Source organism: Rhinopithecus roxellana, chromosome 12 (assembly GCF_007565055.1).
Source record: "Rhinopithecus roxellana isolate Shanxi Qingling chromosome 12, ASM756505v1, whole genome shotgun sequence".
NCBI lineage: Eukaryota > Metazoa > Chordata > Mammalia > Primates > Cercopithecidae > Rhinopithecus > Rhinopithecus roxellana.
In genome coordinates, this window is record NC_044560.1 from 42,585,519 (window position 1) to 42,603,222 (window position 17,704).

Here is a 17,704-nt window from a genome sequence, read left to right on the forward strand (position 1 = left end):
GACAGAAAGACAAAGAAGAAAGAAAGAAAGAAAGAAGAAAGAAAGAAAGAAAGAAAGAAAGAAAGAAAGAAAGAAAGAAAGAAAGAAAGAAAGAAAGAAAGAGAGAAAGAAAGAGAGAGAGAAAGAAGAAAGAAAGAAAGAAAGAAAGAAAGAAAGAAAGAAAGAAAGAAAGAAAGAAAGAAAGAAAGAAAGAAAGAAAAAGAGAAGAGAGAGAGAAAGGAGCCAGTGAAGGTTTTTAGAGATGGAAAGTGAGATGGGCCAACAGAAAAGTGTTTTAGAAAGTAAAATGCTTGGATGTGGAGGGATAGATTGGAGAGGGGACAGACCTGGAAAGAATAATTAGAAATTGCACCCATTCTGATGAGAAGCAATAGGTAAGGCTAAGAAAGGGACAGAATGAGACAACTGGAAGAGAGCCCAGAGGTTTTGCAGGACTTGACATTTAATTGGCTAAAGGGTCATAAAGAAATATAATTTTCAATTTTAAAAATGGATATCTGAGAAAACAGTGAAGTCATGAGTAGAAATAAGGAAATGAGGAGTTTACTCTCCTGTTGGGGGAGTTTTAGGTAGTCACTGAGTTTTTAAGGTACATGTTGAACTTTAAGGTACTGATTTACATCTGGGTGGAGACATCGAGCAGGAAGACTGAGATATGGGAATTCGAGCTACAGATTAAGGGGTTCCCTACAAAAGTAGGGATAGTTAATGCCATGGCAGGAAGTGGCCCCCTGAGGTGGGGGTACATATAAATAGGGAGCCAAAAGAAGAGCCTCAGGATTCTTGGAGAGATGCAAAAAAGAAAGACAGAATAATCAAGAGAGGAGCAGTTGTGATAAATGGAGTGTGGTGAACTGTATCAGAAACTGCCCCTTTCCAGCCATTTTCCCCAAGATGAACTTTGAGATGGGTGAAGATCTTGCAGTTTGTTCTAATTCTTTTTTCTTTTCTTTCTTTCTTCCTTTCTTTCTTTCTTTCTTTCTTTCTTTCTTTCTCTCTCTCCTTCCTTCCTTCCTTCCTTCCTTCCTTCCTTCCTTCCTTCCTTCCTTCCTTCCTTCCTTCCTTCCTTCCTTCCTTCCTTCTTTCTTTCTTTCTTTCTTTCTTTCTTTCTTTCTTTCTTTCTTTCTTTCTTTCTTTCTTTCTTTCTTTCTTTCTTTCTTTCTCTCTTTCTCTCTCTGTCTCTCTCTCTCTTTCTTTCTTTCTTTATTTTCTCCTTTCTATTTTTTTAGGCTAGTCAAGTGAAGTGTTCTGATTTCTGATGTGAAGTTCACATTGTTCGTAAGACATCTGGGTGAATTTGGGACAAGATAACGGATTTCGATTAAGTGCATCTTCTATGACTCCTGGATTTCCAGAGTCTGGTATCTAATAAAAGCTAAATAATATAAGTAAATCTCATGCATAGGTGGTACCTTGAGCTGATGTATTGTTGAATGAGTTGAAAGAGTTATTAAAACTGCACAATCCAAAGACTAAAGGGAGATAAAGAAACATTAATAGGGCATAATCTCATCATGACTTTATCATTATGGAACTTTTGAAGTTTAGGAGAACGGAACATTCAGAAGCAAAAACTAGATTTTACAGATCCCCAGCATTGGTTCCCTTAAAGAATTCTAACTACCAAAGCTAATGCTGTATGTTAGCAAACTGCTGTTAGAGAATCTATCCGAAAATTTATAGAAAGTAACAGAAAAGAAACAAAAAACTTCCCTTTGAGTGCGACCAGATTATTTATGGAACTATTATAAATTTTTAAAAATCGTAATTTTATAAATCACTAGTTAAGAATCAAATAGCATAGAAAGAACAAAACATTTGACTGATTATGGAAACTGATACACTTCTTACTTTCCCAAACCCCTGCAGAAGGCAATACCTCTCAGGAGCAAGTCCGGATATTCAGAACCATTGCAAGAGCACCATCTAGTGACAAAGCCAGCACATTGCAAATTTAGAGCATAACTGGAAATGAGCACTCCAGTCTTAGTACTGAGCCATAGAATGGAGTGTATGTAGGTCTGCTCTAAACAATAAAATAATTTTCTAGAAAGCAGAAAAACTGTCTTTCACTGCCACACTCTGAATTTTATTAATTCATTCCACCTTTCTCTGTTTTCTCACTACACACAGAATTTAACTTGTAATTTGCTTGATTTTAGTCTCATATAGAGAGATATATACTACAGTGGTTAACAGCACAGATTTTGGAGCCAAAGAGCATGGGTTTGTTTCTCAGCTGCATTATTACTAGCTAGGAGACATTAAGCATCCTCTTCATGTCTCAACATTTTTACCTGTAAAACAGGGTTGTGTGCGAATTAAATGAATTATTACATATGTACAACTCTTAATAACAGTGCTTAGCACATAAAAGCAGCTTAGTTATTGATTTATAGTTATTTGCAATACCAGTAGGTAGGTATCTTTGTTTTTTTATGGATGGTCCTCAACTTAATGATTATTTCACTTACTCCTTTTTTTTTTTTTTTTTTTTTTTTTTTGAGACGGAGTCTCACTCTATTACCTAGGCTGGAGTGCAGTGGCATGATCTTAGCTTACTGCAAGCTCCGCCTCTCTGGCTCAAGTGATCCTCCTATCTCAGCCTCTTGAGGAGCTGGGACCACAAGCATGCACCACCAATCCCAGCTAATTTTTTGTATTTTTTGTAGAGACAGGGTTTCGGCATGTTGTCCAGGCTGGTCTCAAACTCCTGAGATCAAGCGATCCGCCCACCTTAGCCTACCAAAGTGCTGGGATTACAGGCCACCACGCCCTGCCCAACTTACAATATTTGACTTCACAATGGCACAAAAGCCATATGCATTCAGTAGAAACTGTACTTAGAGTACCCATATAACCAATCTGTTTTTCACTTTCAGTACAGTATTCAATCAATTACATGAGATATCCAACACTTTATTATAAAGTAGGCTTTGCTTTAGATGATTTGCTCAACTGTATGCTAAAGTAAGTGTTCTGAGCACACTTAAGGTAGGTTAGGTCAAGCTGTAATGTTTGGTAGGTTAGGTGTGTTAAATGCATTTTCAATTTACAATATACTCAACTTAGGATGGAATTTTTGGGACATTGTAAATTGAAGGGCATCTGTAACGAAAGGGTTGCATGTCTGTATTTCCAGGCGATGAGAACTCCTTTAAGATATTCATGTCTGTCCATTGCAGTCAAGAGGACTCATACTTATGTGATATTTACAGTTTGCAAAGCACTTTCATGTACATTATTTCATATAGTAAGAGAATACTCCTGATCCCAGGAAATCGTGCAACCACCTATCTTCTCGACCAAGCCTGAAACCTCCATCTCCCTTATCCTTCAGTCAAACACTAACTCCTGCTGATCCTGACTTGCAAATATGTTTTAACTGCTCACTAGATCATCTGTAATATAAATCTCCATCCTCTTTTACATGAATATCATGGCAGCCTCCCATTTGGCTCTGTGGGTTTGAGTACTAGTCTTTAAGCTTCCCTACTCTGTAAACCATTTTCTATACTGCAATCAGAGCTATTTTTTAAAATGTTGCATTATATATTTATCTGCTTAAAGCCATTAGTAACTCTCCACTTGCAGCGTAAAGGCCAATCCCTTAACATTGGCCCTTCATGATGAGGTTCCTGCTCACTTTTCCAGTCTCGTTTTTCACCACTTCCTCATCCTCTCATATCCTCTGGATCAACCACACTGAGCTGTGGTTCTCCAAAATGCTCCCACACTAACTGGAGAATTAGTTAGCAACTGGCCTCTCCTGCACGTCCTTCTGCCTTCCTGACTCCTCTAGCTGAGCTGTAACCTCCTCAAAGTAGGCTGCTTTCCTGCCTGGCCAGACCTTTCAAACCAGTGCATAGCTCTCTATGCCTGCCCTTATCTGAAGCTACTAAAACTGCCTATTGACTTACTAATGTTTTAGTACCCTTGAAGACACAGAAACTGTCTTATTTGTTCACAAAGTTCCTACATTTACATATTTATTAGAAGAGAGAATGAATATGATCCTCCTAACAGCTGGAAAGGTAGGCAGAACAGAAATTAATAGCACTATTTTTTATTTTTCAGCCTCATTTAGAGTCTGTTTACATACTGGATATCCATGTAGTTTACCACCTAGACTCCTTGGGTTTGTCTTGTTCCTATTTATTGGGGAAGTCACTTAACTTCTCTGTGCCCTAATGTCCTCATCATTAAAACAAGAAAGTTATAGTACCTACCACACTGGGGATATGGGGATTAAATGAAGTAACATATGTAAAGTATTTTAACAGATAGCATGCAGAAAATACTCAATAAATGTGTGCTTTTATTTACAGATAATTTAGAGACAATAAAAGAGATTCAACGTCTTAAAAGCCACAGTGCTAGCAAGTGTGATGACTGTAAGTCTAACTCAAGTCTTAGAAACCACACTGCACTTTTTGCTAGTCCATCAACAAACAGGTTTTAAATTTAAGTGAGTTGTTATTTCTGCTTTTCTTCTTGGTTCTTAGGTCTCATTTCCCTTGAAAATGAGTAGACTCTCTCTAGAGACTACTTAGTCCACACGTAAATGGTGGCTTTCAAAAGCTTCTTGTCCATGTAAGGCTTTGCAAAATGGGATGACCAAATGAAAAAAGAATGGAGTGTCCTTTCCTGTGGTTTTGCAGGTGGATAATCAAAACTCCATTCTCTCCATGGTGGTTCCTGCCACAGTTTTCAGCAATAAAATTGGCCTTACTAGTTTCCAGTATTTTATGTTCCCATGAGGCAATCTGTACCTCAGTATACGAAGGCATTACGTTTGGGATGACTACAACACAGGAACTGAACAGAAACCAACAAACTATTGCCACATCTAGGAAAGCATCTGAAATTGCCTTTTGGGACCCAATCGTGATCTTGCTTTATTGCCTTAGTCTGATCTCTCCTTTGTTGCTCAAAGTTAAAGCCACTTTTAATTTTTCTTGTTCACATTTTTACTCTTAATAACTTTTCATACACTATCCCCTGACTATAATTTCCTGTTACTCTTCTGAAAAAATTTTAAAAGCGAGTGTTTCCTTTATTACTAGGATTGAATGCAGTAGAATTATGCAAAGTTTTCCACCTTTCATAAAAAATTCACGACAGCTCTGTGCTGGATATGAGGGGCTTGTGAGCAGGGAACATCCGGCAGCCCCTACCAAATGGCCTTCACATCTAGACTCTTAGTCCATTATCACCCTTCTTCTTCCTGGATCTATGGGTAGAAAGCAAAAGAAGGAGTGAGAAGCTTGGGGGCTGCTGTTCCTCTGTTTCAATTCATCGTAAAGAATTAATAATCATGTGAAATAGCTTTAAGAGCATTACTTTAGTTCAGATTCAGATGTTTGTGTGAAACTGGATTTGCTAACAAAACTAAATTACTAGAAGCTTGATATTATTCAAACTCTACTTTTCAGTGTGTTGTGAAATATAATTCAAAACCTGACAAATATATAGAAGTTTTTTTCTGTGATACTGAAATATTTGAAAAACAAAATCTTGTGCTATTTTCATTCACATAAAGATTTTAATGCATCCTGTTATCAGTATTTTTGATAGGGTGGTATTACGTTGCCAACCTTGTTTTCGTGGGAAAGGCTGTTTTTTATTACGAAATTTTGCCTGTCCTACTTTTTATCTAAGTCCTTACCTTTAAAAAGAGATAATGATATTCGATAATTTACATATATAATTTTTACTTGCCTAAATTTAAAGTTGGAAAAATTAGGTTCTAAAGTTACACCGGGGGAAATTTTACTGGCCAGTAAAACTGAAAGGACAGTAAACTACCAGTAACAGGGATGCTGGACGCAGAATCATTTAGAACTACACCTCTGTTTCAACTGCCGTAGACTGAGTTGGATTGTGATCTTTAAGGTCTCTTCAAGTTTAATATTTCTACAACCTTTTGATTCCAAATAATGAAACACAAGAGTTAATCCGGAATTGCGGTAGAGTTTTCTGGGGAGACTCTGAATGACCTTGAGACTCTTCCTGCCGCTTGGCTTGCGTCTGGAGAACTCTTAACCAGGGAATTAGTTCTAGGGGGGATGACAAGATTTCAAAGCTAATCTTTCACCTGTAAAATACTATGTGAATTAAGTTCTAATTACTTTGGGCTTACCACATAACCTACGCTCTCCCACGATGAAGCCTAGAAAGGTGTTTATCTTGGTGAAGGAAAGAATTCCCAATACCTTTGCATTCAAAGACCCCCATTCAAACTTTTGTCAGAAATGCCTTGGGTTCTACAAGATCTACACCAAAGTGGCTGGCTACCTACCTCTCCTCCAGCCTCGGACACCTCTACTCTGCAGTCATTTGTTCTCTACCTAGTGGCAGAGATGCCACTTTGCAATTTGAAGAACATGGATGGAAAGATTCCAAAAGTTTTTAATATGGTCAGCCTTAGCCACATCATGGGACACAGCATGATACACAGTCATGGGATAGGGGCAAGTTTCTCAATCTCTCAGAGTCCCAGTTTCATCATCTATTTAGTGGGGATAATAATGGCACCTACCTGACAGATTAACAGAGATAACATAAGAACACGAACTTGGCTCCATGGGAAGTGCTCATTAAATATTATTTCCTTCCACTCTGTTACGTGTGTATGTGTGTGTTTCTCTGATCTTTCTTATTTAGCTGTAACTTCCCTGAGAGCATGTGCACTTTCTGAGAATGAGATATGCCTTTAACCCATCTGTGATTTTTATACTGTTTTGTTTGTCTTCTATCACCAGAGATTGGCACAATGTGTGGCACAAAGGAGAGAATCAGTAAATATTTGCCAAATGACTGAAAAATGAATTTGGGCCCACACGATGATTGAGATATTTTAGGGCAGGGGTGCTTCTATTAAAAATGTGCTGGTGGAAATGCCTCGAGGAATATTTTTTTGCTGGTAGCTTCAAAATACCCCCTTTCACCAGACGGTGAAACTTTTTGACTTCCTTTCCAATAGCGGAAGAAAATACAGTGGAATTTTCCAAACTGGAGACTTTAGGGAGCTACTGATACTTTTATGACATATAATATAAAAACAATTGTATCTGTGCCCAGAAACCTTTAAAGGCATGAATTCCAGAATCCAGTTTTATTTGGTTTTGGAAATTTAATAAGTGGGTGACACAACCTAGACCTTGCTCTTTAAATAAAAATTAGAGATTTACAATTAATAGCGGCAAAACAAAAATATCAGCTGTGCTTTATAGGGCGGTCGAGTGTGTTGTGTCTCACCAAGGAGCCAGGCAACAAGTGGGCATTGTGTTAAGGTTTCCGAGAAGGGACACAGGCATGTGGCTGAATGACAGCTTATTAAAGTCACCAAGCAAAGGCCACTGAGACAGTATGCATGTAACCAATCACCAGTTTTCCTCTTGGCTGGAGCGTCATAGAAACAGCACATGCAGCTGAAATTTCAAGTGTGATGTATAAAAAGTGGTAAGGTTCTCATGCTGTAAATGACTCAGCAGTTCAGGAAATGAAGCAAAATAATTTTTTTAAGGTATCAGTAACAGATGTGAAGTAAACACTGTGTCTGGATTTTCCAACACCCTTGGAGACCCCAGCTACATATTCCGCATGCTATAGAGCATTAATGTCCTTAAAATTGTCATCATGTCACCCCTGCTCATATTCATTTTCTTCCTTCATCCTTCCCATGGATTAAAGGGGAACTGTTGTTGCTGCCACTGTGACCTGGGTAGAGATGAGGTAAGTGTGAGACTGGAAGCCAGACAGAGCTTGTACTTACTGCTCGCTTGGAAGCGAAGAGTTTCTCGACATCGCCTTTGGTGACAAGTCATAGTCGCTGTCTGATCTGTAGAGAAATGACTCTCTGCGCTGGCTGTGCCCAGGAAAGTTGGTGTGAAGTACCAGCCCAGAGGAAGAGCTGGCCTGGGGATCCAGTGGACTCCGACCTGGGGAAGGGCCATTTTCCACATCAAAGCTTAAAGAGAAAGCAGGAAACTCTGGTCACATGATAACCATGGAGGAGGACACATAGTATACACTGAGAACCAATGTGTGGCAGGTACTATATGCTAAGCATTTTACATAAAACTGTATGTACTATGGAAAGTTTTAATCCTCAGGACAGCTTAGAGTTGCAGTCATTATTATTTTCATGCTATGTATAGGAAACTGAGTCCCACTGAAGTTCAGTTATTTACCCATGCCCACCATTAGCAAACAATGGAGCCTGAATTTGAACCCAGGAGCAAACTCCATGGTCTTTCAGTGACATGAGCAACTTTGACAAATTCAGCATTGGTGCCAGGCATACAACAACTTGGTGATAATAAGCAACTCTAGGGGGTGCATTCAGCACAGCTCTAGGTGTCAGACACCGAACTATCACATGAGTAAGTCTCCCTATCTGGAAGACATCTTCCTGTCATGAACAAATATCACAGTCTCATTAAATATACAATACACATATTTCTAAATGTTTCAGGAACAAAGTGTTATCCAGACAGCCTCCACTGGGTGACTAGATGGGAGGCCCAACCTGAGATGTAATATTCATCTGCAAATTTAACAACAGAAAATGACTTAATTAATCTGCTAACACCAAATTACTCTCCAAGGCTGCAGAGCTTTGTCTCTGGGAGAGGATGCATTCACTGGCTCCCACAGAGGAGTGTCATGAGGTTTCCTATCAGTCTTTGTCACTCTAGAAAGGTGCCCTCAAGCCCACAATTATTTGAATGTGCTCTGATCAACGAACACAGAGATGGGAGCAGTAGAGGTTTTGTCTCTTGTTTTCTGTATCCCCACGCCTGGTATTTCCCTGGGCACTGTGCCCTTTTCACATTCTCCTTTATCATCACATATGCATTTTTTCCTGCACACACAACCTCTCTTAGCCTCAAATTGACAGTAACCCTCTTCCCTAGTATTTCTCCAGAACTCTCATTGCTCCCCTGCTAAAGCTTTGCAGAGAGATGTTGAACAAAAGATATGGGGCTGAGGATGCTCCCTTTTTCAAATTCAAATTAGTGATTTTCCTGTATACTAATTCAGCTGTTGTGATTAATGTCTACATTCTTGGTTCTTTCCTTTCACTAGTTCTTACAACCAGCTCTCTTTGGGTGAATTTTGCTTATATTTCTTCACTTCACAAAGCGCTTCCCAATACATTATTCCATTTACTCCTAACAACCCTGTGAAGTATATAAGATGATCCCACTCTACATTTGAGGTAAATGAGGCTTAGCAAGATGTAAATACCTTGCTCAGAGTCATAGGCTAGTAACTTGTAGAGCAGAATTGGAAGACTCATGTCTTGCAACTAATTTCTTTACAATTTCAGACTTTCCTAATGACAGAACTCCAGGATGGCCCAATGGACAACTGAGTGAAATTCCTCTTTAGTCTCTGAATTCAACCAAAGGTAATTTGGTACATAAAGAGTCAGTTAGACTATAAGCAACCTTGGCTGCTCTCTTGAATGAAAATGAGGAGGCAGCAAATTGAAGCTGTATGTTTCCTTGAAAGATGAGGAGAAGAAATGGCAGAAGGCAGGGTTGTAATGCTTCCCTGGAGACCATTCTGAGAAGCTGCTTTTAGACAACCCACAAACTCCAGGTGTCTGATAAGAAGCAGAAAGTGATAATGCCTGGGTAAAAGGCCAAGGAAAAGCTATAACGATCCAGTGTGTTTGGTCTTTCAAAGTACTGTAGATGAATTTTCTCAGTAGGCTAATGGTCTGGGATGTGGCTGCCTTTCAAAGACTGCAGGTAGACAGGCAGGTGGGCAATCACTCATACTACCAGCCTGTTTGCTAGCCTGCCTGGAGGCAGAGCTATGTTGTTAGCCACATACATTGCAACAAGTGGAAATATAATAAAGTGACTTGCAAACTTCCCTCAGGTGAGATCTGTCATAGTTGTTGAGCAAAACAAAAAGCCCCTTTGTGGATAAGGGCTTTTTTGTGTGCCACCCAAATCCCATAGAACCAGTAGGTCATGGGCTCTGAACTCTTTTTAAAGGCAAAGTAGGTAGGTTCTTAAAAACTGAAGGAGGAATTACACAAAGCTTAACGGTGGGCATGAGTTTAGAAATTTCATGTATTTATGTTGCTATTCATTGGTATGCATCTGTGCAACCTTTCTGGATATTAAAACCCTAACATATTTTTTAAACTGTTAGCATCCATCCACTGCCCCAGGTCCTCCAGGATCAGCTGGACCTCCTAGTGATCCAGTAACTAAAGGATTGGTGTCTGGAAGCACTGTGCCTGTGTCCATTAATTCGTCAGTGCTCATGCAGTGCCAGTCATTAAATATTATGAATGCCACTGCTGTGTGTATCTGTGCTAAAATCTTAAAGGAGGTGCCAAGTGAGTATGCCCACCAAGCTCTCAGAACTCTTTCCATTGAGGGTTTCCACCAAGGCTCATCCTGCCTTCTATTTTGCCAAAGGCATTCCTAGTGGGCAGAGGGTAAGTCCACAAAGCATTACCCCTAAAATGAGCATCACAGGCATTCTGTCCCTAGTATTAGAATCCGAGAAGTTCACTTCTGCCAGGAAAACTGGGGTTAGAACCTGACTCCAATGCTCTCTCCATGATGACCCTCTTTGCTTTTGTTTTCTTTCCTTCTTACCCTACTTAAACTCATAGGAGAGCTTGCTGGAATTTAAACGAAGCCAGGGAAGAAGTCTCTGATGCAAAGAAGCAGTCTTAGGGAGACAAATGGCCTTTCATATTCCCTGGGGCACTGCTTCAAAGCAACCAACACAGATGTACAACTTTGGAACAAACATGAATCACCAACCAGACACCAGCCCCAGTCACAGCAAAATTAGCGGGCAGACATCACAATACGTCCCACAGATCCAGGGAGTGAGGAGGGGTGTGGGCAAAGGGAAGGCTGAGGACAGGCTTTATAAGCAAAATGAATATACCACACAAACTGAAATACAATTAGGAAGAAAATGGAATCTACAGTAGCAGAAACAAACACATAAATAGGGCCATTATTTGTTTAGGGTAATTTTTGCCTCTGCCTTCATCAGGACACACATTTCATCTTTAGGCTATTTGTATTTTAAAAAATCATTATAAAAGAAATATAAGAATATTATATAAAACTTAGACAATAGAGAAAAGAACAGCATCATTACTAGCAGTTTATTTTTTTCTCTTCTGAATATTTTTTTTTCCTGCAGGTTTGGATCTTGATTTTTTTCACAAGTATTTGTTATGTGCTACAGTTTTCAGAATTAGCATTTTCCATGAGCTGCTTCATTCAGTTGCTGTATCACAGTTTTCTCAAGCATTTTCTCTACTCTTGCTCCTCATATTTGCAATTCTGAATAATGTTGCAGTTGATACCTTTGAGCTTGTAGCTATTTCAACATTTAAATTAGGTCACACAGAAGTTTCAGCTAGATTAAGAGAGGAAGTTACTCACAAGTTTCTGAATATTTGATTGTGACTTATAACTGCCTGGAAGGGGTTGCCCTTATCCAACCTATGGACATGGCATTGAAAGTGGTCTTTTCCCTTGGTCCAAAGAGCCTGCCAAGCCCTGCTCTCTGATCTTCAGGATTCTTTATGCTGCGTGTTCACTTGGATCTGCCTGCTTCTCCTTGCCTCTGCCAATATCCCTGGACTGAATCAATTGCTCTTCTGAAATCTAATGTTTTAACAGCCTTCTTTTACTTTGTATCTAGTGTTCTCAGCTCCTCCAGGCAGTGATGGTGGGTGATAGGCTGTATGAGAAGCGGTGCTTCTCATACGTAACTGGAAGCAGACATAACTGGAATGTCTTTCCCATCACAGTCTTCATTGAGCTAGTATCTTCAAAATTCAGTTCATGCCATCTCCCTGAGTACGCTCTCTCTGACACTGCAGTCCAGTTTGATTTTAACATATGCTCCTCCTGTGTGCTCTCCTAGATTCTTTTACCATAGTACTTTATCACAGTACTTGCAATTCTATTTTAATTCTCTATTTATTTACTGCTCCCCAATACATGGTTATCTCCAAGCCAGGAGGGACTCAGTATTACTGAGTATTACTCATTCTTGTATCCCAGGCATCTGGGTCAGAGCCTTGTAAACAGTAGGTCTTCAAAAAATGTGGACAGAACCAACTAAAATATACTGTAACTTACTGTGAAATGTTTCTCCAATCCCTCCCCTCTTTCTGTTTCCCTATACCCACCTCAGACCCCACTGCCATGTGTTTCTACTGTTTCCTTTAAATGAATCTACAGACATGTGACATTAATTTATTTGTTTGACCTTGTGAGACAGTGATCTAAATACAATAAAATTTTTTTTTTTTTTTAAAAGTACTGCTGTGTTCTCCCTGAGCAAAACAAATCTGCATAGTAATATCACTGGCTTAGCTGTTTGAGATGGTCGCATCTTTACATAAACTCCCAGGAGGTGAAAAGACTTCTTATACCAGCTTCTGTCTGCCATCTTCTTAGCTCTTCGTTTTTCAATATAAGCAGGAACGTTCTCTGCCCCACAGTTATTCTGGTAGTTTCCATTCCTGGGGAATCCTTGCAAAGCCAGCCCGGAGCTGGTGACACGTGTACCAGCAGATGGCAGCAGACTGCCACACTGTCCTTAGGCTGCAGGTCCCAGCCTCCAAGCCCAGCAGGTGGGGCTGCTGGCAGTTTTGGAGGGAGAAATATGACTGAAGCCTTATTCATAAGCCTGGGAGGAAAAATCAGGGATAAGGAAAAGAGCCACAAGGTGTACCATGAAACCTTTGATTAACTAAGAGAAGCTCTACTTCCAAGAATTCAAGTTAAACCAGTTGGTCGCAGAAATGCCTGCAATTGTCCCCAGGGTGGTTGTTTCCTGATCCCCAATTACTTGCACAAACTCCAATTTCTGTAACAAAGACTCGTGAAGCAACATCCTAGGAATAATTCATTTCTGAACCAAAGGATATTTTTCTTTTGCAACTTAGTCATTCTCTAGGTGAGCCTCTTTGGCTTATTCTAACAAATAACCCGCTAGAAAGACTGCAAACTCCACAAAAGAGATTCAAATCCACAGGTCCGCAGAGTGGTTCACTGTCTTTTTGGAGAGAGCTCTTGCTATCTCAATTTTGCATTTCTTTCTTAGAAATTACTCACTGAGTCTCTTCTGTATCATTGAATTACCACAACTCTGGCAGGCTAATTCTTTTTGCCCCATTTCAAAGAAGAGAAAATGGAGGCTCCAAAATGTGAAACTTCATTCGAAAAATGCTAAAGTGTGACCTCTTTTCATTACACCTTACAATCTGTGCCCTGACACCTCAGATGTCTCCTCAGACTCCTTGATTCCAGAACCGGCCACGCTAGACTGTACTCCCCTGTTTACTTCTCTCTCTCATTCCACCAGACGGTGACCTCCTTGAAGCAGGAATGAAGCCTTCATTCAGTTTTGTGTTCCCAGGGCCTAGAGCTGAGTATCACACCAAAAGGCATATAACAAATATTTGTTAAATGAATGTAAAGATCTCATAGTTTTTTCTCACATCTAACAAAAAACCAGTTCCATTTGAATTAAAACCTCTGGCAGGTGATGACCTCAGTGGAGCTCTTAAAGGGAGTCACTAGGTTCTTCTTTCCCCACTCTCCCCGCAGTATTCCAGGAACTCCATCCTAGCAGTTTTTGCTTATGGAAAATGTTGTTTCTATAATAAAGTGCATGTTTCTGTATAGAGTGTGTATGTTGTAGGGGGAGGCATAGTCATGAAAAAAATGCTGGGTTTCTTTAAATTTCTGTTGGAAAATATTCTCCTCAATTGTGCTCAAAAACTAACTGTAATCCCAGCTACTTGGGAGGCTGAGGCAGGAGAATCACTTGAATCCAGAAGGCGGAGATTGCAGTGAGACAAGATATGCCACTGCACTTCCAACTGAGTGACACAGTGAGAGTCCGTCTCACGAAAAGAAAAGAAAGAAAAAGAAAAAGACACTAATGTCTTCAAACGCTTGTTTATCATTTTAATAAAAACAAATAACTATTTATCCATTTACTTAAGTGATTACATTGGCCGTCACTTCAAATGCACTATCTGATCCCTGTAGACAGAGGAGTTTAACAGGCACATGTGTTTTTACCCACAATGACAATGACCCATCTTTCTATAATTAGTCACTGCAGGCTGCAGCCAGTCCTAATTTCTAACGAAGGACTAAGCTGTGAAAAACACAGCCAGATATAGAACCCATGTCCTAGCAGAAGGCAGGCAGAACTCCTCTGGCCACAGCTATAGCAGAATATTACAGTTATGCCGTAAGAATTCAGTTCCAACGTCTATGAATTCCCTTCCACAGACTAGGAAGAAGAACTCTGATGTTCAGCTCATCTGAAGTCTAGAAGCAGCTTCCATTGCTTTTTCTTCTTCCAGGGCCTTTGAAAATTACATTCATGGCAGTAATCCAAAACTGCTTTCCCCACAGAAAGGCTTAACCAGAGGTAGCGCAGGAATGCTGAAGAGCTCTGAGATTCTAGGGATCTGGCTTCTACTTCCAGCTCTGTGGGGCAACTAACTGAAAAGAAACAGGGGCTCCCTGTATCCTGCCCCCCACACCTCAGTCTTTTCCCACTGAAATGAAGTTGTGAGGTACCCCCCAAGATTAGACAACTTGCAGACATTTTGGAGATAGAAAAAAGGTTGGTTCTCAAGTGTGGTTTTATGTTAATGGTGATGAGCATTCATTTACTCAACAAATATTTAGCAAGCACCCACTATGAAACAAGGCACTGTTCTCCATCTGAGAATACAGCAGTGTATGAAACAAGGTCCCTGAGGGAAAGATAGACAACAAATAGGAAAGCAAGGTAGTTTCTGATAGTGAGAAATACTGTGAAGAAAAGCAAACATACGGTAGTGTGATAGAGACCAAGGGAATAATGTTTCTTTAGTTTGGGTAGGCAGCAGGTCCACTCTATCCAGTCATGCAGGCTGTCTACTGCCCTTCACCAGGAAATACCGTCCATCTTTCTCAGGCAGTGTCTTTTGAATTGAGATCAGACACAGGTAGTGGTAAAACTTGTCCTTAAGTTCCTTCCTATCCTCATTTCTATACTTTAAGAATTGAGTCAGATGATACTTAGGTTTGAATCTTTTTCTTATTTTTAACCCCAGTGCTAAGGGCCGTGACTATCATGTCTGAAGAATAAACAAATGAATGAATGAATGGTTTAGGGCCAAGGAATTTTTATAAATTCCCCTTGATACCCACCACAGATAGCACAGACGAACTTCAACAAGACTGACTGTGGGTGATATGGCGATACTCAGTCATCTCTTGCCCTGTACCCTAATCAACTCCTAAAAGTTAGCTCCATAAAGAAGAACTGGGAATGTGCTATCAAATAGCACCTGCAGGGAGGAGCTAGAATGCCTTCCAGAGGGCTCCAAGCCCAAAGGAGAGGCCCAACGCCCACACACAGCAGCAATCATTCACATCTTTTGGTATTGATGTGGTGAGAGGTGGAAATGCCGCAAGTACCTCTCAGTTCCTTTGTTAGAAAGCTTTAATTTTGATGATAAATATATTTTGCAAATTATTTTACTTATTGATTGAGATCCTTTTTTGGGTTGTAAACATTTCACTATAAAGAAATGGGTGAACAATGAAAAAAGAACACCAACACTTAGTTTTCCTACTGAAATTGTTAAGATAAGTATCATTTTTTAAAGGTTTTGTTTCAAATGCTTAGGAGTATATTTTAGTGTGATTCTTTGGTAATTTCACATTGTGTTGTTCCTATGTCATACTACTTAATGCGCAAGCCGAACATGACCATATGTAAATATTCCCTCTTCATAAATATAGAAGCATTACTTCTAGAAAGTTTACAAAATGCTCTGTCCATCTATTTCCATGTAAAATATGTTTTTCAGAAATAATAGGAATTATAAAGTATGTCTTTCTTTATGTGTTCTAATTATGGCTGAAATTTCACAGACTCACTTTCAAACTCTTATCTACTAAAACCCCTAAAGGATGTTACAACTTTTAATAATAATTACCACTTTTTATAAAACAGTAATTCCAAGGAAAGGAAAAGTTCTCTAAAAGAGATTAATTTTGTGTGGGAATTTTTTTTTGTCTGTAGACATTATAGAGGGCCAGGGAGGGAGGATTGCTTTGCATTGATTCTGCCCCAGTGTGCACGTTGAGTATGCAAAATATTCTACTCGCTCAATATTTTCCAGGCTACATTCTCCATTTTTAAAAAGTTATCATAAGAGATTGTTAAATGCTCTATTAATAAAATATAAGCACTTTAATTCATAAGTTAAGTATCTCTGCCAACAAGACAATCTAGTAATTAAATAATATTTTTATTAAGAAATATGATGCCAGTTTCCAGTAGCTCAAGATCAATTAGGGAGATGAGATTGATCTGGGAAAACTACTTCTTACTAAAGTAGTGATGGCTTCAAGAAATTGCTGCTTTCTTTTGTAAGTTCTCACTTACCATTTGAAAATCAGTTCTAGATATCTATTTGAAATCCGTATCTAAAATATTGCAGATAAATGGTCATTTAGCTTCTGTTTGTATATTCCAGTGATGGGGCCGTAGGAACCACATGACATAATGAATTAAAATTTTGGATTGATTTAATTCTTCAAGACTCGGCTAGAAAACTTTAGTTTAATCTTTACCCACCCTTCCCCCTACCTCTAGTTTTCATTCCCTGCTCCCAACCACCTACTCACTCATTCTCCCTCATCGAAGTAAATGGAGCCACCATCTACTCCGTTGTATAAACCAGAATCATCCATGATTTTACTTCCTTTCCCAACCTCCTTTCTCCTTTTCAGTTGACCGACAGGTCCTATCCACTCTATATTGAAACTATACAGTTTTCTGTAACTCTGTTTCCACCATGGTTTCAGGGCATTAAAATCTATCATCTGAACTGGAATAGCCACCCCATGGATCTCTCCACTTCCACTGCCCCCGACCCTGTCCTTCAAACCTTCGCACATAACAAGAGCAATCTTTTAATACAATAATACAATCATGTCACTTCCTCTAGAATAAAATCCAAACTTCTTGCCATGGATCACAAATTTTCACATAATCTAGCCCTTGCCACAACCCCCCGTCCTCATCCAATACCACACTGTCCCCTGCTCAGTGTGATTCAGCCTCAGAGGCTTCCTTTCTGTTCCAGAACATGCCAAATCCTTTCTCAGTTCAGCAATTTTGCACGTGCGTGTTTTCCTTCCTGGTATATCTGCTTTGCTTTGAACAGTCTCTGGCTGGTAGAAAGTGCTACATAAATATTTGTCGAGTGAATGAATGAATAAATGTTGGTCTTTCTGTTTGTTTTCTCCTCTACTCTACTCTCTGGATGGCTGCCTTCTTCTCATTCTTTAAGCTTTAGTTTAAGTCATCTACTAAAAAATGTCTTCCTTAACCCATTATTTAAGTAAGTCCCCTTCATAACACCTATTAAAGCCTTTTGCTATATTTATTTGTCTTTTTTTCCCTTTTATTGCCTTCCTCTTTCATACAACTCTAAGCCCCATGAGGGCCATCTGTTGCACTTAACGGTATATTAACTAGTGCCTGGCACTTTCCTGGGACATACTGCGGGTTATGAACAAATGTCTGCTCAATAGATTAATGAATGAATAATTGACTGTGTGAGTGCATTAAACACCAACAATAACCTCCGTGGTTCACAGCAGACCCA

General features: G+C 39.5%; 1 protein-coding gene across 3 annotated transcripts in view; it reads right to left on the bottom strand.

Moving 5' to 3' along the window:
• PDE4B (phosphodiesterase 4B) overlaps positions 1 to 17,704 on the bottom strand; it is a 594,424-nt gene that overhangs the window by 123,559 nt on the left and 453,161 nt on the right. For all 3 annotated transcript variants that reach the window (XM_030941786.1, XM_030941787.1, XM_030941788.1), the window contains one exon: positions 7,778 to 7,972. In XM_030941786.1, coding sequence (XP_030797646.1) covers positions 7,778 to 7,972 — 195 coding nt within the window. The remainder of the gene's footprint in view (positions 1 to 7,777; positions 7,973 to 17,704) is intronic.